We start from the raw sequence: 24,383 nt of genomic DNA, 5'->3' as shown, positions 1-24,383 counted from the left end.
TACCGCTGCGGCCGTAGAGCCTCATCATCAGCACATCGCCCCGTGGCCCCTCCTCTTCCCTCCACTGTTGTGCCCTTGCAAAACTTTGCCCCCATCTGAAATGCTCCTATCAGGGCACCAACGATCCAAGCAATGAGCCAGTGCTATTAAAGCTCTTATTTTGTTTTCCCATCAGTACCAAACATGTAACTTACTGTAAGAAAACACCCCATTTTTAGACGCTGTTAAAAGACTGATTTGCCTGCTAATGAGACGTTTATTGGCTCTTATGTGGTTCCTTTACACTCATTTCAACAGATCAACAAATTTGAGAAGTGAGAGGGACAAAATTATTTAATGCATGACAAAACTGAGAAGATCTTTGGCAGGCTGCTATAATAGGGAGAGCAGAAACAGAGCAACTGTAATAGTTGACAACAATCACACCCCATCTTATCTTAGAGACCCAATAACACAATCTCACACCAATAGAGCATTTTACTCTCCATTGGTGTGATATTGTGAGCTTACCTGTGGTTCCTAGAATATTTAGTAGAATGGGAGACAGACCCTTCAGATCTCAGGCCCCTCTTCTGTGGAACCAGCTCCCAGCTTGGATTCGAGAGACGGACATTATCTCTACTTTTCAGATTAACCTTAAAACTTTCCTTCCTGGTAAAGCACATGGTTAGTGCTGAATCAGGTGATCCTAAATCCTCCCTTAGTTTTGCTGCATTGACAGGTACGAACGGTCTAATGTTAAAATGCCCAACTCTACAGGATCAAAAAGCAGGTTTAGAACCTGGGACAAAACAGCTGTTTTTTAACTCTATGTGTAGCTTCTACCCTTAATAACATCTCTACTGTTCCTGAAATTATCCACCTGGATACTGGAGTTAGGGGCGTCACCACATTTTTGACAGATGTTCCAACTCAAACCACCACATGACCCTAAGAAGTCAGTGCCTCAGTTCTGATGACAGTTTTTATTAGTCTGGCTCTCCAAAACCAATGTCTCACACCATGGTGGCTACATCCATGTTTTATACTTCCTATGATTGAAACATGGATTATGTGTGGTAGAGGAATAGCGTTGGTGGGCTTTTAAAACCTCATTTTAATCCTCGTCAAACTGGTTTGAATTGCTAACGCTTCTGATGACACTCATTTGACCTTTGACTTCTCAGTAGAAACAACTAGTGTTAATGGTTTTGTAGATGCTATAAAATTCCACGAAGGTCAGATGAGATTAGGCAGACATGCAGTAGAGCTGGTAGGAGGTTCTGATCATGTGTTACAAGCCTAAAAACAGAAACATTCATGCGAGTGAATACATCACATGATAGGGAGTACATGACCCCATTAGTCCACATTGTTTTATTAAACTGAGAGGCCTGCTATGAAAATGAATGTGGATATTAATTTCCTCTCAGAGTCTCCGGTTTCTCAACAGTTCCTTGATGCGTTACTGTGGATTCTGTCTGCCTACATGGCCACGGGGCTGAGAAAAGTCTATTTTGTGTGCATAACTGTCTCCTTACGTCATTGTGAGGCTTATGGGAAGCTCTCCTATGCATTCCCTGGAGTGTCTGACTCTGTGTGTGTCTTTAAATATTAGACCTGAATGTGTGCTCATGTAAATTGTGTAAAAAAAAAAAGAAAAAAAAAAAGAAGTTTGTCATTAATGAACAAATACAGGATTTTCAAAATTTTCCACGCAACAGATCCATCCACATACAAGAAGTGACACATCTCCCCTCGACTCCACTATTGTCCGCCTTCTAACCTTCGCAGGGAAGTGTGACGCAGTTGGATTCAGGCTTCTATTGGGGCTGTTTCACATGGTTTTCCTGTGGGGGCAAACAAGCGGCACACCAGGGGAAGGTTGTAGAGCTTCACTGCCTGCCTCTGATGTACAAAAATGGGAACTTAAGAGGGGAACTCCAGGAACTTTACACATCAAGACGTGTTTGCAGGACTTGTGGAGGAGTTCTGCATATCTGAACAAATAAATCCTTAGAGAGGTGATAAGATAACTCAAGTTAAGTTACTTCAGTCTGTGTTGGTTAAAGATGAAGATTGAAAATGGAAACCCCATAAAATAAAAAAGAAACAGACTGATTTATGCATCAACTAGGAAGCCTGGAGACCTGCCATGTCCTGACTACACAAAGGTGTTTTACTACCTAGGACAAAAGCTACAAACTTTAAGGTAATGTACCTCAGTAGCCATTAGAAATAAGGCTCAAATATTACATGTGTCTGTTTGAAAAAACAAGTGAAGAAGTTTAAAAAATAATAAAGAAGAGGGTTAAGGGCAAAAATAAACATCAATGAAATCAAAAGAAGAAAATAAGACCTTTGCCATGACTTGATACAGTTCTTATGTCTACTGACTACTACATAGATTTAGTCATACGAACAGCTTCCCTTAATACACTGGAAGCAGGAAAAAAACTAGTATTTCTTTGTGTCATACAATTAGTGCTGAAGAAGTTGGACAAGTGCTGAAACCCTGCATCAGCACATATAAGATAAATTTAGAGATGAATGCCCCGCAGACCGCTTCCAACTGATGCACCCGCTCCATGAAAACATGAGGAAGTTCCACCAGTACATCATCATCAGCTCCTGTGGACAAAAGGGGGTTTCCAATTCTGCTGAAGCGGTTGCCACTTAAAGTAGCCTCTCCCTTTTCAACTTTACTGGAAAAGATCAAAGACCCAAGTCCATGTCTAGATCTCCTTCTGTTTTCCTTCTTTTACTGACCATCCTTCTCCATAGACTCCAAATCTCCTGAGACCATGATAAAAACAAAACATGTACACAGCAGACCAGAGAAATATCAAACTGCTCTTAGTGCTGCTGTTTGCCTCCTGATTATTGGAGTCTTGCGATATTCTTAGAAAGAAAAACATAACCACATCTTTTGTGGGAGGCAGAAAAAACATCTGGCTTTAAGCTGTAGGCGCTCTCATTAGGTGGTTGATTCAAATTTACAAATTCCAATCAATGGCACATCTCGCACATTGGTCAGCGGAGTAGGGGAACCAAAATTAGACCTATCTGTTTGGCATAGTACAGAAAAAATCTATGCCAAACAGACTGGGCAGATAGTTGTTTACCCGGTGAGGACGTCTGACACAGAGTGCGTGTATTGGCACTTTAACGTCAAGGACAACGAGGCTAGAATTGGTTAAAGAGGCAGAAAGCTTTTAAAAGCAGTCACATAATACGGTGTAGTCAAGCAGCATAATTAACTGGGCTCATTTTCCTAAAGACACATGCTGGTGCTCATAGCTTCCTGACACAAATAAAAGGGGGAAATCTAATAAAGTCGCTGTCTTTGTAGCTAACAGTCATTCTTAGACTAGTCTCTTGATGAATTAGACTTGATATACCAACGCAAACATTTGAAAGTTCTTTTCCTAAATGTTTTGTATCCAAATCCCTTTTTTCCTTGGAAAATGCTTTATCCTTCAAACCAACCTTTACTCTGTTTTTTGTTTGTTTCCCTTCTGGCTTTGAGTAGTTTTAAAGGAGTACTATTGTTAGAAGCCTTAAAAGTGACATGATCGTAATACAAAGAAGCAATTCTCTTGTACTTACTGAACTTAAAGAATTTTTTTAGCTTTTCTTTTTGAAAGGAAATTGCAGAAACAGTTTTACATGCTGTAATAAAACACTGAAAGCAACACATTAATTAATTCATTTAATGGGATATGACATTACAATCACAAGACAAATCTCTTGACCATAGATCTGTGATAAAGATACGTGTAGCAACTTACACACTTTAGCAACTTTACTTACTGTTTAATTAAATCAATTTAGTATCCATACCCCTTTCCATCAATTTATCATGCTGCTTTTTTAAATTTCCCATCTCACAAACACAAGCTGCTCTGACTGAATGGTATCTTTACCCGACCAGACCTCTCGGACTGTGGCACCCAGCCGCTATCCAAGCCACATAGCATCAAATCCCTACGCCCATATAGTGAACCCCTCTGGCCTGGCTGTTTGATGGGACCACAGGAACTCTGTATTTGGCAGACTAACAGTCTCTTGTTTTATTCCTCTTTATAGGGGTTTCTGAATTGGAAAGTAGTCTTTGGGGATTTAATCAGAATAGCTACATGAATGTTTCTTAGATGATGTGTCTCAGGCTTCTCCTACTGTGGGCAGACTCAGTAAGGACACAATGGAGAGAGCATGTCTCTCAGCTCACTTGGAAATACTTTAGTATGTCAACAGGAAGGAGGCGAGGAGGTGGCTCTTGGCATCTATTAATTGGATGGTTGGTGGTTCCATCTCTGGCAAGATCCTAAGCTCAAGTTCCTCTTCCATTCATCCATCAGAGCGTGAATGTTACACAGAAAGCACTTAAGAATATAAAAAGTGCTTGTAAGAATGGGTGAATGACATTTGTTGTGTGAAGTGCTTTGAGTAATAAAACAGAAAAGAGCTATAGCTATATCCTATTGTAAAGTGTCCTTGGGTGACTTGAAAGGCGCTCATAAATAAAATGTATTATTATTATTATTATTATTATTATTATTATTATTATTATAGCAGAACCAGTCCATTTCCCATTTACCTCCTGTAAAATGTGGATAACCACCTTTGTGTGATTGCTTAGCCTGATGATCCATGTTAGTGTAAGTGAAGCTAGTTAAGAGAAAAAGCTGTCTTGGGTTTATTGAACTTCCCTCATAGTACAGGCCCCATGAGCAACAACCTAGCTACTGGAGGAAAACTACAAGCTTTGTCACCAGGTAACCCTCAAAATCCAGTGAGAGCACGAGTTCTCATGTGTGCCTGCATCCATGAATGCGTTTGCAGATCAACACACCTTATTTGGTTATAATGTACTGGAGGGAAGTGGCAGCATGGGTGAAATGACAGAATGTGGGCAAACAACATTTGAGTTTAGTCAACACTTTATGGCAACAGGAACTCGTAGACTTGCACACTGGTTATAAATTTCATATTTCATTATTATTGCAAGGAGCCCGTCTGTTCTGGAGCTATCACCTCTATTATCTTCTTCATCTTCTGTATTTTCACTTGCATACGTTCCAAACCTCTAATTACAGAATAAACCAATGCCAATTTTTCAGCCGTGAATAATTGGCATTAACGTTCCTAAATTACAAATAGGAATTCAAAGTAGTAGACAACCTGTACACCGACGTCATCTGCGTGACGACACGGACACACCCATTTCTCAGCTGCACGCAGCTCCAGGCTTGTACATCAGCTGACACACAGCTCTAAATGTCAACAGCTTCTCAAATCCAGTGTGTATGAATCTCATAAAACTTATCTGCCCCCTTCATGTTCTTCAGTTTCAGCCTAGATGACTTAAAGCAATTAACTCATTACCTAAACGCCACTTCAGGAAATCATGTTTCTCTTTAACTCAGCACACACCTATTCCCTGTAAATGCAAACTAAGCACTCCTTCCTGTTTTGCTAAAGCATTCACATTCAAGTGATGCCTGAAGGCAGCTGGAAATAGTGAGTGTTGTTTTACAGCAAACACCAGTATTGTGCCTGCATGCACCTGCCTTTCCTATATACACACACACACAACACTATGAAAGCAACAAAGCTTTGGACAAAACAAGCTTCACCAGGTCACAGCAAACAGCCAAACAAAGCAAGGTGCAGGAGATCTCTGCACAAGCTCTTTGCAGGACCAGACAGTGGACCCATCATACATTATTAACAAGAAGCAAACTATCCATTTCCACTTATACTGACAGGTTGTTGGTTCTTACAGTGTGGTACGGGGGCCACTAATGGCCTCCAGCACCAAGCCACCACCAATAATCAATTAAGATAATAGCAATCACCAACTACTAATTTTTCACCAAACAATTGATTGGGAGACTCGAATGTCAGAATGAGCTCATGTTTCTGAGCTTTGGAAAACCCATCTTAGGCTCTAAGATCCTGTGGAAATTTGTGCCAAATTTTAACAAAACATGGGTCAGTTAAATCCACTATTCTCGTTACATTTGTAGGGGGAAACTTTCTATAAAAAAACAATACTGCTTAACTTAAAAAGTTAAAACAGCTATTTTGGCTTCACACAACTTGTGTAAACAGAAATGTCTGGATTTCAAAGGATGAGTATCTGTGAGCCAGTTTTGGCTTTATTCAGACCACGTTTGCAGGCTTCAGGACATCCAACTTGATAAAACTTACTTGACTGGAGTCGTTCGCCATGGCTGTCCCTGTTGCTGCCTTCAGTCCGTGCAGATTCACGGACAACTTGTGCACATGTGGGGATTCGGCCCACAGATGAACGCGATGTCTCCTTTCTTAAGACAATAAAATAAGAAAAGATACTCGTATAGGCCTGCGAGTCTTATCTCAACTTCAGGCAAATGTGTAATAACACAAAGGCAAACAGTCAAGGGGTAATCCGCATTGTAGGTCCGCCTGTGGCCGCGCCTGAACCGATCCACCCTGTGTTGTTTAACCAGCGTTAGCCCCCACTCCACTCCACGAACAATCAAAACGGCTCCACCGTGTGTGCGCGTTTTAACAAGAGACACAAGTCATTCAGATAACTGCAAACTACTGAGCTCCGCAGTCATTCATCACCATCCTCTTCTGTGAGTATCTGCCATTCAACAGCTAAAAATCCAGCAGCACGTCCCTGCTGAACGGTCACATCCACAGCCGACATGAAACCAGAGGAGATCCCCCGTCTTCCCTCTCCCCAGCTCCCGGTTACATCCGTGAACACGCCTCACAGCCTCCTCTCTCTTATCACATGCCTTACAAGAAGAAAAAACCCGCCTGTCAGTCCTTCACACAGCCGCAAACCCAGGACAGCGGGAAGCTAACCTGGGCGTTACACATCCCACTCTGGGCTCAAGTCAAAAAACACCACAAAAGAGCTCCTTCTTTGTTTTGCCGCTCGAGATGGACAGCCTCACCCGCCGTGAGACATCCAGGCAGCGGTTAACTGACGGCAAAGCGGCAGCACGCAACACTTGTACGCGAGACCCCGGCCGCGCGCTCCCGACGCCCTTCCAAATCGACCGGGCTGCTCATTGGTCCAGAGCGGGGCAGCGGGGGCGCGCAGGATAGGTCATGTGACATGCTGCAGCGCTGCTTGTTACCTTGTAATGAACCAACTGTTGAATTTGTAAAGCACGCAGAGCCTTTACCTGCCTCATGGTGATTCTGTTCAGTAAATACACACAAATACATAAACAAAATAGATCTACATCAGTATGTACAACAGCCTGTCTCACCGAAAAATGAAGAATAACAACCGCAGTACAACTTCAGCCTGAAGGTACCTGATTATTATATATTGTTTTATAAATAATATTAAATGGAAACTAACACTCCTGTCGGCTAAAGACAGGAAACTGAGGCTAAAAGTTGCACAGTCTCACCCCAAATTATCTGGGCATCAGAAAATTTGGATGAAATTTGCTGGTCTGACGAGTCTTATTTTCTGCTCCAACACCCAAACGGTCAGCGTAAAACAACATGAAACCGTGGATCCATCCTGCCCCTTATCAACAGCTCAGCCTGGTAGTGGTGGTGTAATTTTGTGGTGGATATTTTCTTGGCACACTTTGGGCCCCTTTGTACCGAAAGAGCATCATTTAAACACCCCAGCTTACTCCAGTATTGCTGCTGACCACTTCCAGCCCTTTATGACCAAAACTACAGGTCTCAAGTGTCTGAAGACAAGTAATTTGCCATTGGAACAACACATAATACAGATTATAACACACCATTAGCCATCCCACTTTCACGTTTACATCAATAAAGAAAAACCTTGCCTTTGAAAAGCCATAAAAAAACCCAGATTTACAGCTATGGAGGCCCACCTGTTTAACAGGCTGATACTCTCTCATTGAGCAGAAATGTTAATAATAATGTAATACAAACCCTGCGTGTGGGAGAGAGAAGCTCATGACAGGGTCAGTTGATGTTAGGGTGGTGTGAGTGGGTGTCTGTGTTAGATTTAACAAAGATAAACTGATGCACATTTGCATATCTCATTTGCATCATGAAAATCTTTCAGCGGGGGCAGAGGACAAGAGCAGGGACAGAGGACTCACATACCATATCCTAAATATATGTTAAATGTGTAGGCTCATAACGATAAACTTAATACAGCTGAGTCACCTACGGTCATCAAAGAGCTGACTCGAGCAGTGAAAGGCAGCAATAACTCATGATAAGGCAAACAGATGTCTGTAATAAACTGTTAAAATTTCCACACAGATGTTTTAGTCCAGTTGTTCTGAGGGGTGGAGTTATTTAGGTTATGAAAAACTTTTCTTATCTCGGTGATATCTGCTAACAGAGCACGGCATGATGGTTAATCTCTCTCTGTATGAAGGAGGGACTGAAAACAAAATTAGGTGTATTTGCACAAGCTTTGAAATGCAAGCACTAGTTTTATATTGGTATTTGTCATATTGGCTGATATCTGCCTATAAACAAATGTTTAAAGAGGACCTATTAAAATGTAGTGTTTTCAATTTGTTTTCATTATTATTAGTAGTAGTAGTAGTATTTAGGTTTCAGTTTAGTTTAGTTTCGGTCATTTTCCAGAGCCGCATTGAAAGTTTCACTTTAGTTTTCAACTGTAGAAACTGTTCATTTTCAGTTTGATTTGTATTAGTTTCAGTGTTAGTTTAAGATTTCCCCCAATTTCACAATAACAATAATTCAAATATGTGGCATAAAATCAATAATAATCAGCTATCATTTGCTCCAGCGCATCTGTTTTAGCATATTTGTGCTGCAGGAGAAAAAGAAAAAAAAATCGGTTTCTTTCTGCCACAGGGAAAATAATGAATTAAAAAATTAAATAAAAGTTAAACCAAGTCTCAGGGACTTGAGTCAAAATTTTCAGTTATGAATTAAGTATCTCGAAAGTTAATTCGGAATTTCAAGATATCTTGAAATTTCAATTTATTAGGTGGAAATTTTGACTCAGAGACCCATTTATGTGGTTTTGTTCTGTTGCTTTTCAGTGTCAAATAAAAAATTAAATTAAAAAATAAAGAAAAATAAAGAAAACGCACAATTGCAGGCAGTGTAAAATCGTGAAGCTTATAACTTTACGTGATTTATTTTTTTTATTTACTTTTTTGTTGCTAGGCAGGGACCTTTGACCTTGGACAAGAGGCTGACGTGCAAAAGAAGGGTAACGGCTAACAGCTAAGCTAGCGAAGTTGTTAATGGTAAACGCCGGCTCCCAGTAAACGTGCTAGTGAGCTGGGGCGATCCCAGCATAACATTTAACAATCATTTTCGTTAATTCTAATAAAAACAGTATTTTGCTGCCAAATTTCACTTTATTTTCGTGTTTGCGTCTCATAGCTAGCTAGATCGCTGTGTTATCGTGAATTAGCAGGACGTTAGTAAAGAGTTCACTCGTGATGCCTGTGGCAAAGCCAGAAATGCTTCTCTAATGTAGTTTGATTTTCAGCAGCTGTTCAGTTAACGTCCACTTGCCTGCAGCGGGAAGCATGTCGGTCACTGAAGTGTCAGCATCAGGGCAACACCTGGATCTGGATCTACAGGATTCAGACGGCAAGGACCGTCTGCAAATCGGCACATATACAGGTCAGAGGGTAGAAGACACTGTAGTACATGTCAGTGCAAAAGAAAATTGGCTGTTAGGAGGAGGATGAAGAGTGGGCAGGTGGCTGGTCCGGATCACATACCTGTGGAGGTATGAAGATGTTTAAAAGAGAGGGCACCGTTTAACACCGTTTTGGAGAGTTAGAGGAAGAAACGGGGAAGAAGTGGTACTTATTTTCAAGAACAAAAGTGTAAGAGCTGTAGTAACAACAGAGGGATAAAGCCGATGAGACATACTATGAAGCTGTGGGAAAGAATCGTTTAAGCTAGTTTAAGGAGAGAGGTGGCAATCGCTGATCGCCAGTATGGTTTAATGATGACAAAGAGCACTACTAAGAATTTGCTGTCGGTGCCTTGATAGAGGATTACAAGGCTGGCCAGCAGGACATGTATGAATACAGGTGTGTGGTAGGAATAACAGATGGATTAATGAGGAGGAGGTGGAGGTATGCTCTGGAGAGAAGAGGAATGAAAGTCAATAGAAGCGAGACAGAATACATGAGTCTGAGGTGTAACAGTGAAGATACAAGAAGGACAGTAAGTAAAGGTAGCTGAATTGAAATATCTGGGTTCAACCATCCAATTTAATGGATAGTGCACAAGAAAGGTGAAGCAGACAGTGATTGGAGGGTGGAGTGGGTCGAGATGACTGTTTGGAGAAGCAGAAAGAGTGATAAAGTTGCATTATGGTAGTGAGACCTGCTATGATGTATGGTTTGGAGACGCCAGCATTAGCAAAATGACAGGAGGCAGAGTGAGCAGGAGAGATTAGAAATGAGTGCATTAGCTCAGTTTGAGTAGTTTGGACATAAAGTTAGAGTCAGCTGATCGATACATGAATTTGTAGGAACATCACGGTTACACATTTGTTTTAGTGTAATCGCACCACAAAAGTGATGTAGAGACTGGAACACAGGAGGCTGTATAAAGAGGTGTTTTACCATCATCTGTGCAGCTGTTTTCTATTATGTTTTAATTTATGTGGGTATAGCACATGTGCACCATTCATTTTATGGTTTAGTAAAATTCTTTTAAATGTTTAGTAATAAATATAAAGTGAAAAATGGTTTTGATCACAGGCGTGCATGGTTTTTCTCCTAAAAAAAATAAAAAGTAGAAAATGAATAAATAATGAATCGGAAAAAACATAATACTAATTCAAGAAAAGAAAACCAATTTTAAAAAACAACATAAAATGTAAATAAACATCTAACAACCCTTTTAATTTACTGTTACTTTTATAATTTTTCTTTCATAAATTCATAAACATTTGAAGAAACAAACCAATCAAAATGAAATCGTTCCAGTCTGATCCAAAACCCTGTAAATTGATGTGGTTTAAACCTACAGGAGAACATCAGCCTCTCCGTCATGTAGTAAACAGTATGGAGACGTTTTTGGTAATGGCTTTCTTTGCAGTCAGCATTACTCTAAAAATATCTCTGTCTCCAAAGTTTCTAATTCTTGTATTTCTTTTTCAGAAAATATTAAACCTTAATGAAAGAACACTGTGAAGCGATCATCATCATGCTGTTCTCTGTGTTTATGCACATGATTAGGTGTTTCAGAGGCGGAGAAGCAACTATCGTTTTTAGCTGACGTTGCTGTGGCGCCATCCTGTGGTAAATATGGGTGCTGCAGCTGCCCAGACTTGAGCCAGGTTGAGAAAAGCATCTGGCTGCAACTCCAGTTCTTCTTGAGCAAAACAGATTGCGTACTTGACTGCCTCATCCAGGGGTAGGTTCCTGCTTTGTTGCACTCATTTTGGTCATTTCTCTGTATCATGAAGGTTTTTTGTGTCCTGGCAGGCAGAAGTGTGTAAGCAGGGACACTGTAGTTACTGCTGTGCAGAATTTCCTGTACACCTGTCAGCCTTTCTTTAACCACCTGGAACACCTAACCAGAAGCATCGTGTCCCAAAGCAACCCTCTGCCAGCTGAGAGTTGCACAAGGGTAAATTTTCACAGTTTTATAGCATTTTTTTCCTCATGCATATGAAAAGTTTGGAAAGTTACCATGCTCAGATTGCAAGCTAAAAGGAATTTCAAACACCATAAACATTGCTGAAGTTGTAGGGTTTTTTTTTTACCCCCCCCCCTCTTGATGATAAACACCTGCATTTAGAAAAAACATTTGTTTACTTGTTAATTAAATTGATTTGAAAATCTCAAATAAAGGAAATCATGTAGGCAACAAACACTTTTCGCACCACTGTAGTTGACTTTGATTGGAAGCAACAGGTTCATCTGTTGAGTAGTTAAATTATGTATTTGACAGAAAGCTTATTGCACTTCATATAAGAAATGAATCCTATGTTGTTGTGGTCAGTCGCTTCAGAACAGTGTGTGCATCAGCTGTTGGAACAAACTGCCCGAGCGGAAGGTGTATCGGTGCCGTGTGTGTCTACAACTTGAAAATTTTGTGGTTTATATTTACTCTAAACTGTGTGTATGTGTGTGTGCAGCTGTTGGACTTCTCACAGCAGCTGTGTGACAAGTTGGAGCAGATGCTGCTGAGGTGTTCCAGCTACAATCTTCTCAGTTTGGATGAGAAGGAGCCCCAAAGGTGCACGCTTATGCAAACGAATACTTGCTTTTGTTTACGGTGTGTTTGTACTATGAAGCAGAATTTAGTCTTATCGAGCTACAGTTGTGGGTGGAAGTTTGCATCCACTCATTATGGGAATGAATGTCATGCTTTTAAAATTTTGAACCGTTCTTTTTCAAGAATTGGGTGCACAAGTTTGAATTTATTTTGGATTTTCTCTAAAGTCAAAAAATATAAATTAACTCACTCAAGCCCTGTAATAAGTGGAGATGGAGATTCTATAATGAACTCTAACTTGACAAGGCCAAGCCTGACTAATACACATTAACCTTGTGTTAGTGATCATGATTGACTAAAACTGGTAGTTTCTCTTTGCTGCATAAAAACGATTTGTTGGACAGCACACATTGGATTTAGAACAATGAGAAAGTCCGAGGAACTCTGAAGATCTAAGGAGGAGAATTGTAGATTTATAGAAGTCAGGAAGGTCTTTTGGAGCCATTTCTAACTGCAGACCCAAACGGTCACCCACAGATGGGATCGGTTAGGATGCTCAGGAACCATCCAGGAGCCAGCAAAGCTCAAGCCTGCCATGAAACTGCTGGAGCCAATATCCAGCCAGAATTATTCCATGAGCATATTAGCGGGAATGTATGTATACTTTGACTCTGTATGGATTAGAGTCAATCCAAAATAAATTCAAACTTGTGCACCCAATTGTTACTGAAGATGTATACGGTGCAATTATTCCACCCTGGAAAAAGAACAGTTCGATTCTATAATAAAAAAAGCCAAAATTTACCATGACATTCATGCCACTGATGTATTTATTTAAACTTTTGAAACTGTTACGTCATTACAAGTTATCAATGTGACTAACTTATGATTCTCCAAATTCTCATCCTCCTGTTGTTTCTGCTCATGTCCACATTTTATATCTAGTACTGTTTAGCTGTCACACATAAACCTGTAATAATTTTAAACCTCATGTGGTCACATTTCTTCCCTGTCCTACAGATTACTTCACATTTTCTTTGCACCTGCGTGCAGAACCTACTGTTGAGAATCAGCATTTTGTGATTCTTTTTTTTAATACTCCCATCATTTTCGTCTTCTCTGCACAACCCCAACACTGTGACTGTTGCTATAAACCTTTCACTCTGAACATCAACGTCTTTTGCGTTTTTGTTCCCAGCGTGTCTCAGTTCTGCATCGGCCAGAGTCAGCTCGGCCACCTGAGGCTGACCGTTTTCCGTTACTGTGTACCCACGCCGTACCTCTCCCAGGTCAACACGGGGCTGTACAAACGCATGCGCTGGAACGTGGAGAAACTCCACAACGATGAAGAGAAAGAGGCAGAAACTGATTAGTGAGTCTGGATGTTGAAGCATCTCCATGTTCCGTTTCCTATTTCTTGCTCACTTTAAGTCATTAAAACTTCTCACCTTTCATGTGTCATTCCTGGGTTTCAAGCTACTTCCTGTGCTGTGAGGATTTCAGGCCACACAGAGAGGCTGATGATAGCTGCAGTCATGATGATCTGAAGGGGATCTGGTCCATTGGTCGCTGGGTGCAGGTGGACCCGGATCCCAACTCAGATGATATAAATGACTGGTAGGCTGCTATTTATGAAAACTCTGAGCTGTGTCCCCGATTAGGATTTTCTGACTCATCTGTGTTCATGTCTCAGGATCTTGTGTGAGGTCCCTCTGGCCAACTACCACAGACTCTTGTTTCTGGGTGAGGACGAGCCGTCTAGCTGCAAGGCTACAGACTCCCTGATGAAGCTGCTTTTGACTCTGGAGACAGATTAGCAACGAGCATCGTTTTGGTGCCTTATACAAGACCTAAGAAACTGTTCAAGGTTTAAAGTACGTTGAATGCAGCGTGTTGCCGATTCATCTGCATCCAGCTGATGCGAGACGTTTGAACATCTAGTTTCAGTTTGGACGTCAGAGCAAGAATTAAGTATTTGTGTGTTTCCGTGTTGTTTGCGATACGTGACCACTTCACTGGTTGGTCACAGCGACTGCATTCAGGCATGCTACTTTTACGTTCACCGCTTCATTCAGACACTCCTGCAGCAGTGATTGAGAGTTGTGTCCTGCCCCACCCAGACGGGCTGAGAGTGGACATGCTTTAACGTTACTGCAAACAATAAAGAGGCTGTTCTCTGCTCATCTGATTAACCCATATCGACATCTAGAGTCTTGTACTACTGTGACTCGGCATAAACAAATCCTACTACATTTACTTCAGTCATATTAGCATCACAGCTGTTGATGGCAATTGACCAGGAGGCACCTTTAGACCTGAAGCTGAGCTGTTCAGATGACATCTGGAAACCAATCCTTAACCTTAAAAATAAAAGGACAGCGTCTTAAACACATCTGTGGGAACTCTGGGAAAGCGGTGCATGTCTGAAGGGGCTGTAAATAGGTCGTGTCTCTATTAGTGCACATGCCATCATATTTTAAAGTAGACAAAGCCTGTTGCGCACGAACCCTAGAATGTCCAGCTGTTAGAAGGTTCAGTGTCTTTTAGTTTGCATCTGGACATCAGAAGAGAAACTGTTCTACTTTTGTTAGCTGTAAAAACACAGAGGCGCCTGAAAACCTGAGGAGGTGAAGTTGTTCAATACTGTGAAGTTTGCATGTATGGTTTTTAGGTTGTAAAAGATTTCTGCAGAGTTAATGTCTGATGTTTTCAACATTCCCACAGTTGTACAATTTGTAATCGCTCATGTTGAGAAAAGGCAAAGTGTTATTAAAAAAAAAAAAACCATTTTATTTACATGAAACATTGCATTGTAATAATTACACACAATCACAGATTTGCCTACAGAAATGAACAAAGACATTACACTTCAGAACAAGCTGCCACGGTCTGGGCCTTGAGCGAGACGGCCCGATTCGGTTCATTTCACCCGGTTCATGAAGACATTAAAGGAGCACACACAGGCTTCCTTTTCAATAAATTACAAAGCAAATGAGAGCCCGACGGACTCTGAGCCCAAGTAAATAACGAAATGTGTTCAGTTTGACCTTGTAACCATTCAGCTCATTAGTTCTGTTGGTTGAACATGAAGAAAGGCAATTTACTTAGAATAAAATCTACCATTTACACTCAACATCTTTCATTCTCTATTCAATAAAAATCTAAATATAACTCTTAAAACTGCTACTATAACTCTAAAACTCTGAAGTACAAAAGTAAAGTGGAGTATCCCTTCATTACAGTGATCAGTCTTTAATGATATACCCGCAAATACTTGAAAACACACCAAGGACATAAAAAATACTGAGCGCCACGTGTTCCCCGCCTGGAGCTGCAGGAATGCAAACTTTAGAATACGCTCGAACATGTGGCGGACTCTCTGCTGGAGCCAATCTTGGGAAAGGGCAAAAGTACCGAACATCGAGTCTCAGTCTGCGGTTTAATATTCGGGTCCCTGCTTTGAATTCCATTATCAAACACAATTCGGTCTTTATGCCACTGATCCACAGCGGAAAGGCCAAGGCAGCGAGCCAAGAACTGACTCAACAGGATGTGGATGGAGGGGAGGGGCGACGAGTGCCAGATTTATGAGCCCTCCATTTAGATTCACAACTAGAAGCAGAATTAAACACAAACGGACATCAACATATGGCACTTTTAAACATCTCCTCGCACCTCACAGCAGTGTCGGTTAAACCCAGAGCTCAGTGGTTGCGTTGAATCTGCATCTGACAGCTGGCCTTAAAGCATGCAGTCTGTCACTGAAGCAACGCAAGTATGAGAACCTAAGGAAGACTTTAAATATAACGTTGGGCTACAGATCCTGCAAAAGCATTTAAACACTAACCAGTTCTGTCCATTCTAAACAATGATAATAATGATAAGAACACAAGCTTACTAAAACCTGATTCCAGTGTTTCAAAGGGGTTGCACAGACCACAGGTTGTACTGACCTTTGGTGAGGAAATGCGATCTGAGCAGCTCAGACTGACATCATTTCCTTCATCTTGTCCTAATCTAACGATTTCTTTTACCTCAATCTGGAATAACTTACATTAAAATAGGACAACAGGGACGTCTAGGCCTCAAGAATAACTAGATTTGAACGGGTAAAAATTTAAAACACTAAGGAATTGAATTAAGTGCAATCTGAGTGTGTTCCCACTTTTACCTAAAGTGATGATGATGCATGTAAACACAAACAAATTAACAGGTATGGCTTTGATTTAAAAAAACAAAAAAAACAAAAACCCACACAAAAAAAAAATAAATAAAAAATAAAAAATAAAAAATTCGCAGGTTCAAGTGAGGAACAGTTTGCCTTACTGGGATCAGCAGTTGCTGTTTGGCACTGTGTGCGCGTGAGTACAGAGATTCAGCAACAGTGTCCAGTTCCACCCTGTCAGTCAATAGATGTGGTGCATGATGGGAGTCTGTTAGTGATCGTATGGTTTCAGGTGTGTGATGTTCTAGTGTGTAAAGTTGGTGTTTAGAGTTGTGCGAGAGGTAAGTGAGGTGCTGAGTTTCAGCGTGCGGCGTCAGGTTGTGCTCATCTGCTTGAGTTTCATCGGCAGAGATGAAGCTCGGGTTCTTCGCCTGCAGAGTGAGAGGCTTTCAGCGGAGGCTCTCAGGCGGTGTCACAGCTCAGGTCCTGTTCTTCAGTCTTGCCTGGTTTTACATGCACGTTAAAGAAGACCTAAAAATCGGGTTTGAATGTCAGTCAAGCCTGACTGATTTAGAATTTTAAGACTAATGTTTGGCAATTCAAAAATTTGACATTGGTTGATTTGTTTGTTTGTTTTCTTTAAAATTGTCCTTGCTGTCCTTTCAGCTCGGGCTCTAATCTGATCCCTTTTCTCATTCAGAATAGTAAAAATAAACGAGCATAGAAATACAACCAAACATACGGTAACTGACGCTATGGATACATTTCTCTTTATAGTGTTGGCAATGAACATTTTTCCTACTTGCAGAGAAGAATTTTAAATATTTACCTAAAGACGTTTCACCTTTTCAGTCCATTTAGTTTAATTTACCATCTTAAATACTGCCTGAGAGTCTTACTCATTAACCTTTTTGCATTAATTAACAGCAACGTGTTTGGAGAACCAGCCAATAATTCAACTGTAGCACCACCAAACATTGGTAACAGTTTTGTTTGTGCTTGTTTTCACAGTACAGGAAGAAAAACCATCATCTCTGAAATTAACTCGGGGCAGTGGTTCCATCTCTTAAAAATAACATTGGTCACTTTTTGCCACAGCTCTGAATTTTAGCTGCTTTCAAAGCCCCCAGTAAGTAGACATACTCAGTAGTTTGGAAGAAAAACAAGATTCAAAGAAAGTCTAAAAAAAAAAATAAAGAGTGCGTGGAACAAAGTCATTCGCCACCCTGGTTGGGAACCACTGATCTACAGCACCACATGATCATGGGTCTGGGCAGAGTAATACAATTTGCCTTTGTGATCCCTTCGTGTACTCTGAAAATTGCAAGTGACTTAAGTGTGATCTCATTTATGTTCCTTATGAGATTATGTAATATTGATGATGCCCAGCCCAAAATGTTTACCTCAATCCATACGGCTCTTCTCCAGGAGTGAATATCGGGAGTTTATACAGTAGACTGTTCGTCACCCTGTGGTGTGTGCATAAACTGGCAGGACTTGTGTCACGTTCCCTGTATGAATGAGTGACTGGTCCTTCAGTGGTGAGTCTCCAGCTCTACCACCGTCCACTCCCCCTGTGGCGAACTGCCCGTGGCCTCGGGGGAGAAACTACTCACGGAGGTGACCGTGGCAGAGGGAGGAGCGAGTGAAGGCAGCAGACTGGGCCACATGCTGCTCTCCAGGGGGCTTAGTGTGCCTCCTGCACCTCCTGGCAACAACAGCAGCGAGGAGCAACTATCTCCATTCAGTAGCAGGGTCTGATTAATCAGCTGTTGGACTATGTCCACTTTCTTCCCCCAGTCCAGATCCAAGGGTGGAGGCCGCTCTGGAGACTGGGAAGGGGAGGAACTTTCTCCATCCTGGGAAGGATGGTGAACGTCCTTTTGCTTAGGTTCCTTGTGTTTAGTAGGTTTTAGCTCGTTTATTTCTTCCTCACCATCCACTTCCTCTTCATCACTGTTCTCCAGGGCTTCGTAGATGGTGCAGAGGGCAGAGGAGGGGGACAGCAACACCGTCTGACCTTTGTTAGACTGCTGTAGCTCCTGCTGCCATTGCATGATTTGCTGCCTTTGCTTCAGCTCCTCTTGTTGCTGCTGCAGCTGCAGCTCCAGGTCTCTCCTCTGTCTAAGCTCCTCCTCCTCTTTCTTGGCTGCCTCTGCTTGCTCCTTTATCCGCCTTGCCTCCTCTTTATTGCGCTTTATTTCTTCTTCAGCTTCCTCTTTCTTCCTTCTCTGCTCCTCTTCCTGCCTCCTCTTCCTCTCCTGCTCCGCCTCCTCAAGTGGTTTGCTCTGTTGTTCCCTACGTTGTTCCAGCTCCTGCAGCTGTCTCTGATGTTGCTCCAGCCTGCGGAGCTGAGGGCTCAGCGCCTGCTGCTCGAGGCTCCTGGGAGGGAGGTCGGCACAGGTCAACCTCGGTGGGGTAACGCCGGCGCTGTGAGGTTTGATAATGTCATAGTAGGCTCTGGTGTATGCTGCGTGATCGCGGCGGTGAGGGTGCGGTAGTGCAGTGAAGCCTGTGAGAGAGGAAGTGGGAAGGAAGATTCAAGTAGCATGACATACAACAGAAGGTAACAGGCAGCAGGACAGTGACAGCGGTGCAGTGTGAGTACAAGCAGAAAGGGTGTAGAGGGAAAGGGCAGCCTTTAAAGGCTTGTACTAGATAAAGAAATGATGAAAGCGCTGTAAAGCCAAGGCCGAACGTCTGCCGGTAGCCTACAGCACCAAAGTGACCAGCAGTTATCTGTAATTTTGCAAGTGACAGTGTGGCATTGTCAGAGGGGTTTAAATAATTAAAACAATAATGAGAAGAAAAAAAAAAAAATCTCAACACACCAAAACAAAACAATAAAATTGTTTCCTAAGGTGAGGTGACTCAGGGCAGTGACTGGGCCGAGGGTGGGAAATTTGTGCAGAGAGCAAAAGGTTTGTTTCGTGTTTTTCTTTTTTGTAAATATGCAAAAAAAAGCAGCCAAACTTCCTGTATATGCAATCACTATCAAATACAGTGAGACATGAACAACCAAAGAAAAGCTTACTGCAAGCTCTTGACAGTCATCACCCGTGAACAGAGTTTATAGTTAGACAACCAGTGATGCATGCAAAAGCTCTCCATGCATTTTCAGACATCCAGCATCACAAGAGAAACCAAAAATCATAGCTTGGCTTTAGAAGAACTCAAATGGAAAAAGAAAAAAGGTAGATATTGTTCTAGAGCCAAGCTATCGAGCTGTCCCCAAACACACCAATCCAAAGTAATGAGATGAAATCAACCCAGTGTGCAACACTGACATGCATAAGCTCTGTTAACATTAACACAGTGCAGCGAGAATGCTTAAAAGGGTAGTAGAAAAGAGCTGAAATAGCAACACACCCTCAGTGAACTGGAGGGAAATTGCAGTAGTAGAAGAAGAATGAGCAGAGCTGGTTCCATCGATGCCCGACGATGAGGCTTCAAACTTCTTGGCTGCTTGAGATGTGTTCGAGGGTCTGATTTAGCGAATGATCAGTTCACTCATTCAGTTTGTGATATTTAGACCATTTGATGAGTCTCACTGCTTACCAAGTCCGATTTTCAAGATAAAAGTATAACTCAAGTATGTTTCTCTGCAAGTGTATGACAGTTATTAAAAGGAGATACGTTTAATAGCAGTAATGTGAGGACTTATTATAGATACAAATCCATATATCAATGAAAAGCATTTACACGCCGTTCCCAAATGCCCACTTAAAAATAAACTGTAGAGTAGGAGGATAAATCACAGTAAAAATCTAATCTTTATTTAAAGTTTTAAGGTTCATTACTCCAAAAAGATGGACGAACAAAAGAAAAAAAGGACAGGGTACAATTTAAAGTGCAAGAAGATTAAGCCTGTGTAATGTAGGAGAGCAAACTCAAACATGAACATACAATCAGAATCTCATGATTAGCCATTAGCTTCTTAGTTCAGTAAAATGCAACAGGATAAATACACATGGAAACATCATTCCACATTTCTTTTGTTATGTTTCCGTCGTTAAGAGCTGTAAACAGACAAGTCACATCCATGCCAGTTCAGGGCAGCCACAAAATTCTGTGTTGAACAGAAACCAAAACCCAGGCACGCTCACACATTACATGGAAATAGACATAGCTATTGCACATACAGGAATTGAAGCCATATGCTCTAAATGGAAATTTAATATCAGGTTGAAGTGCCATGGTTGTCCTGTTTTTGCTCTCCGTTTCTTTTTTCCTTTTTTTGGGAGTTTAACTTTGATTACATCCACACCCAAAGATTGCAGATCAAACAACAAGAAATCTAACTGATATTAAGGGGAGACTGGTCTACAGGGCCAAAAGGAGGACAGGGTCATGATTTGGGCTGTTAGGGAGATGATGAACTATACGTTACCTGCAAAAGAGTCCTCAGTTTTATCACACACAGCAGAATAGTATGGAGGCTGGGCATCATCCAGGTTTTCCTCTGGTTGCTGTAAACGGTGAGTGGATGAACGATCTGGCGCTTCATCTGACCCCGGCGCTTCCTCTCTGACATGTTGAGCCGACTCTCCTTCCTGCTTCCCACACTCTATGTACTGCTGCTCTGCGAGACACGGCTGTGGGATCAAACAGGACTCCTTGGCTTCCTCGGGCAGCTCCTCCAAGGAGAAAATACCAGGGCTTTTGATACAGTTCTCCCCTGTGGACTGAGCGTTGGAGTTTGAAGTTGTGGTGATTGTGTCAAAGCCATAGGATGCCAGTGAAGTAGCCGAGGGTGGAGTGGTGTCTTCCCCTGCACGGCCCTCTGTCTCAGTCTCAGCCTCCTCTCCCTCTTCCACAGTGGACAGGCAGCGCTGGGCTGAAGGCTGGCTGTCAAAGGTTATGTTGGAGACTAGTGGCGTCTCCAAGGAATCATCCAGCTGAGCTTCTCCTTCCGTGTCACTGGCCTCATCTTCTGTTACTGAGGATGAGGACGGGTTGGAGGTTGGGGCAGTTGCAGGGCCTCCCAAAACTTCATCAGCAGGGAGGGTCTCTGGCTCAGTTTCTTCCTCATCTCCTCCCTCCAGATCAGGCTGTGGAGAAAGCACTGGGGTTTGTGAACTTTGTGGCTGGAGCTTTACGTCTCGGTTATAGTCCCCCAGTTCCTCAGGTGTGCTGGTCTCACTGCTAACGGTGCTTGACAGAGACATTCCAGGTGCAGAGAGGGGGGGTGGGTGCGCAGTCTGCATTGGAGCTGTATTGGTCTGATCAAAGTACATTTGGCCCTCTAGATTTTGTGGCTCCTCTTTGATAGACAAATGATGGGGAACTTCTAAGCTTTCATGAACAAAAGGGGCAGATCCCATTTCCAGCCAGGCATGAGCTGAGGTCTGCGTTGGGGTCTCAGAATCTGCTCGCAAAGGGTCTGCTAAAGGGCTTGCTGCAGCTGCTCCCACCAGCTCAGGATCAAGAACCCGCTGTTGCTGTTGCTGTTGATGTTCTGCCCAGGGATCTGCAAAAGGGTTTAGCTGTTCCCACTGAGCAGCTGGTGCAGCAGGCAGCAGAGGCGGCGGAGGTGGTGGTTGGGCCACCCTGTTCAAGTTGTCCAGCCTTTCATCCTCAGCAAAGTCATCCTCATCTGCATTCCCGTAGCTTTCTAACCCACTTTCAGTCACCCCCTCACTCGCCATCTCCACATCATCGTCTTCCTCCTCTTCTACATCATTGTCATGCCTGGGTCTTGGCGGTTCATCTGCCCGCTCGGAGCCTACATCCATGTCAATCACCCGATCATTCTCGTCCTCATCGTCATCTTCGTCTTCATCAAAATCATTAACTGGTATGTCAGGAACCTTCTCAAAGTCAGGAGAACCTGCTGAGGCTCCTTCCATGTCAATGGCTCCTTTGAGACTACCATCTCCCAGATCATCAGTGCTTTCTGTGCCCTCCAGGACACCAGGGGCGCTCAGTTCAGATGCACCCTGCTGACTGCCGCTCACCTCCTCAGAGTCCAGCTCAGAGAGCAAGGCACCACCGGCTCTCCAAGCAGACCCCCCAACTAGTCCAGCTGACCCAGGGCGGGACTCCTCTGTGGGCTGTGTGGTTCCACTCATTTCAGACACAGAAACCAGCTGGCTTCCCTCCCTCTCCTCTTCATCTTCTTCCTCATTTAGATTGGCCGGAGGGACTATCTGAGGGACAGCATTTGCCGCTGCTGGAAGGACTGCAGATGTAGAGGAGGCCTGGTCTGTTAACAAGTCAACATTCGCTTCTGACAAGTCTGGAGTTGAGGCCTCAGGTGATAATGAAGGCATGACTGACGAAGGGGTTGGCTCCTGTGCTGTTGTTGTTAAGGGAGCACTGCCTTCAACTTCTTTTTTGAGCAGAGACTTCTCTGGTAAGGTTGTCTCAGAACACGGAGGAGGAGAGTGAGCCACTTCTTGGCTTTGAGGGGCCTCTTGAGGTGCCATCTCTGCAGTGGTCTCCTGAGGCAAAGCTGGGGCAGGCACCTCCTCTGGTGCAGCAAAGGATGACTCTTGTGGTAAGGCTGCTTTGGCCTCTGCTTGCGTTTCAGTTAGCACAGCTGCTGCTGCAGTACCAGCTGCAACTGCAGCTGCAGTAGCGGCTACTGCAGCTGCTGCGTTACTCTCTGACGCTTCAGCAGATGTGGTAGTGTTTGAAACGTCTTTCTTCTTGGTGGCAGAGAATGGTGGGACAGTCTGAGTGGGTTTGGGTCCACGTTTTGTTTTAGAGGGCATGTCGTTTGCCGCTTTGTTGGCTGGAGAGGAAGGTGGCGTTTGGCCAAAGGGTGGTCTGCTAGTGGCAAGTGATCGTTGAGAAGCGACGGGTTTCTTTGTGAGGGCATGTTTTGCAGGCTGTGTTGGTTTGAACTGTGATGCCTTTGAGTCCACTGGCTTTGTCGTGGATGATTTAGATGTAGTGCTCACCTTTACGGTGGCCACAGGTTTAAAGGGTTCGGGTTTTTTGGTAGTAGCAGCTGCAGCTGTTGTGGGTTTCTTGACTGGTGTAGTAAGTGGTGGTCGAGTGACATCTGGTGAGAAGATAAATAAAAATTAATAAAACATAAATTCATACACTCCTACTGGTTGATCATCATGCAGCTGATGTATGAGTAGTCAAATGCAGGTAGCTGACTATTTTAATTTGAGTACAAAGTGCTAAAGTAGAAACAAATACAAGGCATTTCTATTCCAAAGATTCACACAAACATTTTTTCACTAATATCTAAAAACATATGCTGAGACTTACTACAGATATTAAATCTGACCATTATATAGGTCTCCGATATACAGAGTCAAATTGGACTTTGCTTCAGAAGAGTATCTTGTCTTCTCACCTTTCTTAGCAGCAGCTGCTGCTGGTGGTTTAGGCTGTGCTGATGTGGTCCTGCCAGTAGATGGGGCTGTATTAACTCTGGAAACAGTTTTGGCAGTTGCAGCGGTGGAGAGCTTGGTTGTAGCTGTGGGAGGCCTGGATGTAGCAGACGTAGGTCTAGAAGTTGAGAGACCTGGAGAAGGCCTGCAGGCAGAGAAAAACAATGAAGGGTGAAAAAAAAAAAAAAAAAAACCCCTAAACACACAGCTTTATTGTGTGGTTCATTCATTTTGTTAACAAAAGTCCAAGCATGAAATCAAAGACTCCACCTCTGTATGCATTTACGAGCATAAATAAATGATCAACTACACATAAGCCACAAAGGTAATTTCAACAATGGGAATCCATTAACAGCACCTTTCATCTACAGCCACGTAATCATGCCTTCTTCACCCCCCCCCCCCCAAAAAAATAACGAAAAAAAAAAAATCCCCAACCAACTGAAGATTAAAGCACAGTGAGAAGAGAAATGGGAACTAATAGCCATAAAAGGCCCAAAGAACATTTTACAGTCTCTTCTTCACCAAGGTCCTGATTTGCTACTCAGTCTGGAGTTCTCATGAGACACTGCAGTGATCTACTAAGTCACACCAACTGCAACTACAAAAACTCATACTATTGCCACACACCTCACCTTTTACTGCTTCCCTAGTAAGTCCTTCACAGTATATCTGCCTCCGCACGTCGTTTACACTATGCCTAC

General features: G+C 42.7%; 3 protein-coding genes across 12 annotated transcripts in view; 1 reads left to right on the top strand and 2 right to left on the bottom strand.

Annotated features, from left to right (window-relative positions):
- The window catches only part of pkn1a (protein kinase N1a), a 62,337-nt gene extending 55,327 nt beyond the window's left edge, over window positions 1–7,010 (bottom strand). Inside the window, exon 1 of the mRNA XM_086296213.1 lies at window positions 6,196–7,010. Within this exon, the coding sequence (XP_086152339.1) occupies window positions 6,196–6,216 (21 nt within the window). The 5' untranslated portion in view covers window positions 6,217–7,010. The remainder of the gene's footprint in view (window positions 1–6,195) is intronic.
- Window positions 7,011–7,167: 157 nt separating this feature from the next.
- Window positions 7,168–14,971, top strand: lg6h19orf67 (linkage group 6 C19orf67 homolog). 8 transcript variants are annotated; one of them, XM_086296219.1, is made up of 8 exons: window positions 7,168–7,300; window positions 9,467–9,600; window positions 11,178–11,355; window positions 11,427–11,571; window positions 12,083–12,183; window positions 13,361–13,534; window positions 13,639–13,779; window positions 13,856–14,970. In XM_086296219.1, exons 2-8 carry the CDS (start codon window positions 9,504–9,506, stop codon window positions 13,977–13,979), a joined length of 960 nt encoding a protein of 319 aa, XP_086152345.1. In that variant the 5' UTR covers window positions 7,168–7,300; window positions 9,467–9,503; the 3' UTR covers window positions 13,980–14,970. The 8 variants fall into 8 exon arrangements, with proteins under 8 accessions (XP_086152345.1, XP_086152348.1, XP_086152346.1 ...); XM_086296222.1 differs by having other exon boundaries at window positions 7,282–7,300; window positions 9,496–9,600; window positions 13,856–14,971; XM_086296220.1 differs by lacking the exon at window positions 7,168–7,300 and adding an exon at window positions 9,031–9,215 and having other exon boundaries at window positions 9,496–9,600; window positions 13,856–14,971.
- Window positions 14,929–24,383, bottom strand: part of prr36a (proline rich 36a) — a 31,876-nt gene continuing 22,421 nt past the window's right edge. For 2 of the 3 annotated variants that reach the window (XM_086296209.1, XM_086296210.1), the window contains exons 4-6: window positions 23,643–23,824; window positions 20,718–23,336; window positions 14,929–18,839 (exon numbers count right to left, since the gene is read on the bottom strand). In XM_086296209.1, coding sequence (XP_086152335.1) covers window positions 17,863–18,839; window positions 20,718–23,336; window positions 23,643–23,824 — 3,778 coding nt within the window. In that variant the 3' untranslated portion in view covers window positions 14,929–17,862. The remainder of the gene's footprint in view (window positions 18,840–20,717; window positions 23,337–23,642; window positions 23,825–24,383) is intronic. The other variant, XR_015129916.1, reaches the window with a different exon arrangement.

The sequence above is a fragment of the Aulonocara sp. 'chitande type north' Nkhata Bay genome, linkage group LG6, assembly GCF_057382095.1.
Source record: "Aulonocara sp. 'chitande type north' Nkhata Bay isolate Kocher_YH1m ecotype deep benthic linkage group LG6, A_spYH_male_GT1.1, whole genome shotgun sequence".
Taxonomy (NCBI): Eukaryota; Metazoa; Chordata; class Actinopteri; order Cichliformes; family Cichlidae; genus Aulonocara; species Aulonocara sp. 'chitande type north' Nkhata Bay.
The sequence above is the reverse complement of the archived record's forward strand: the minus strand, read 5'-3'. Positions and strand labels throughout refer to the sequence as shown.

Bases quoted from the DNA above. Each gene is read 5' to 3' on its own strand.
- lg6h19orf67 (XM_086296222.1), top strand. From the start codon at position 9,504: ATGTCGGTCACTGAAGTGTCAGCATCAGGGCAACACCTGGATCTGGAT. The intron at 9,601-11,177 runs GTCAGAGGGTAG...GCACATGATTAG, and splicing joins GCAAATCGGCACATATACAG to GTGTTTCAGAGGCGGAGAAG. The intron at 11,572-12,082 runs GTAAATTTTCAC...GTGTGTGTGCAG, and splicing joins CAGCTGAGAGTTGCACAAGG to CTGTTGGACTTCTCACAGCA.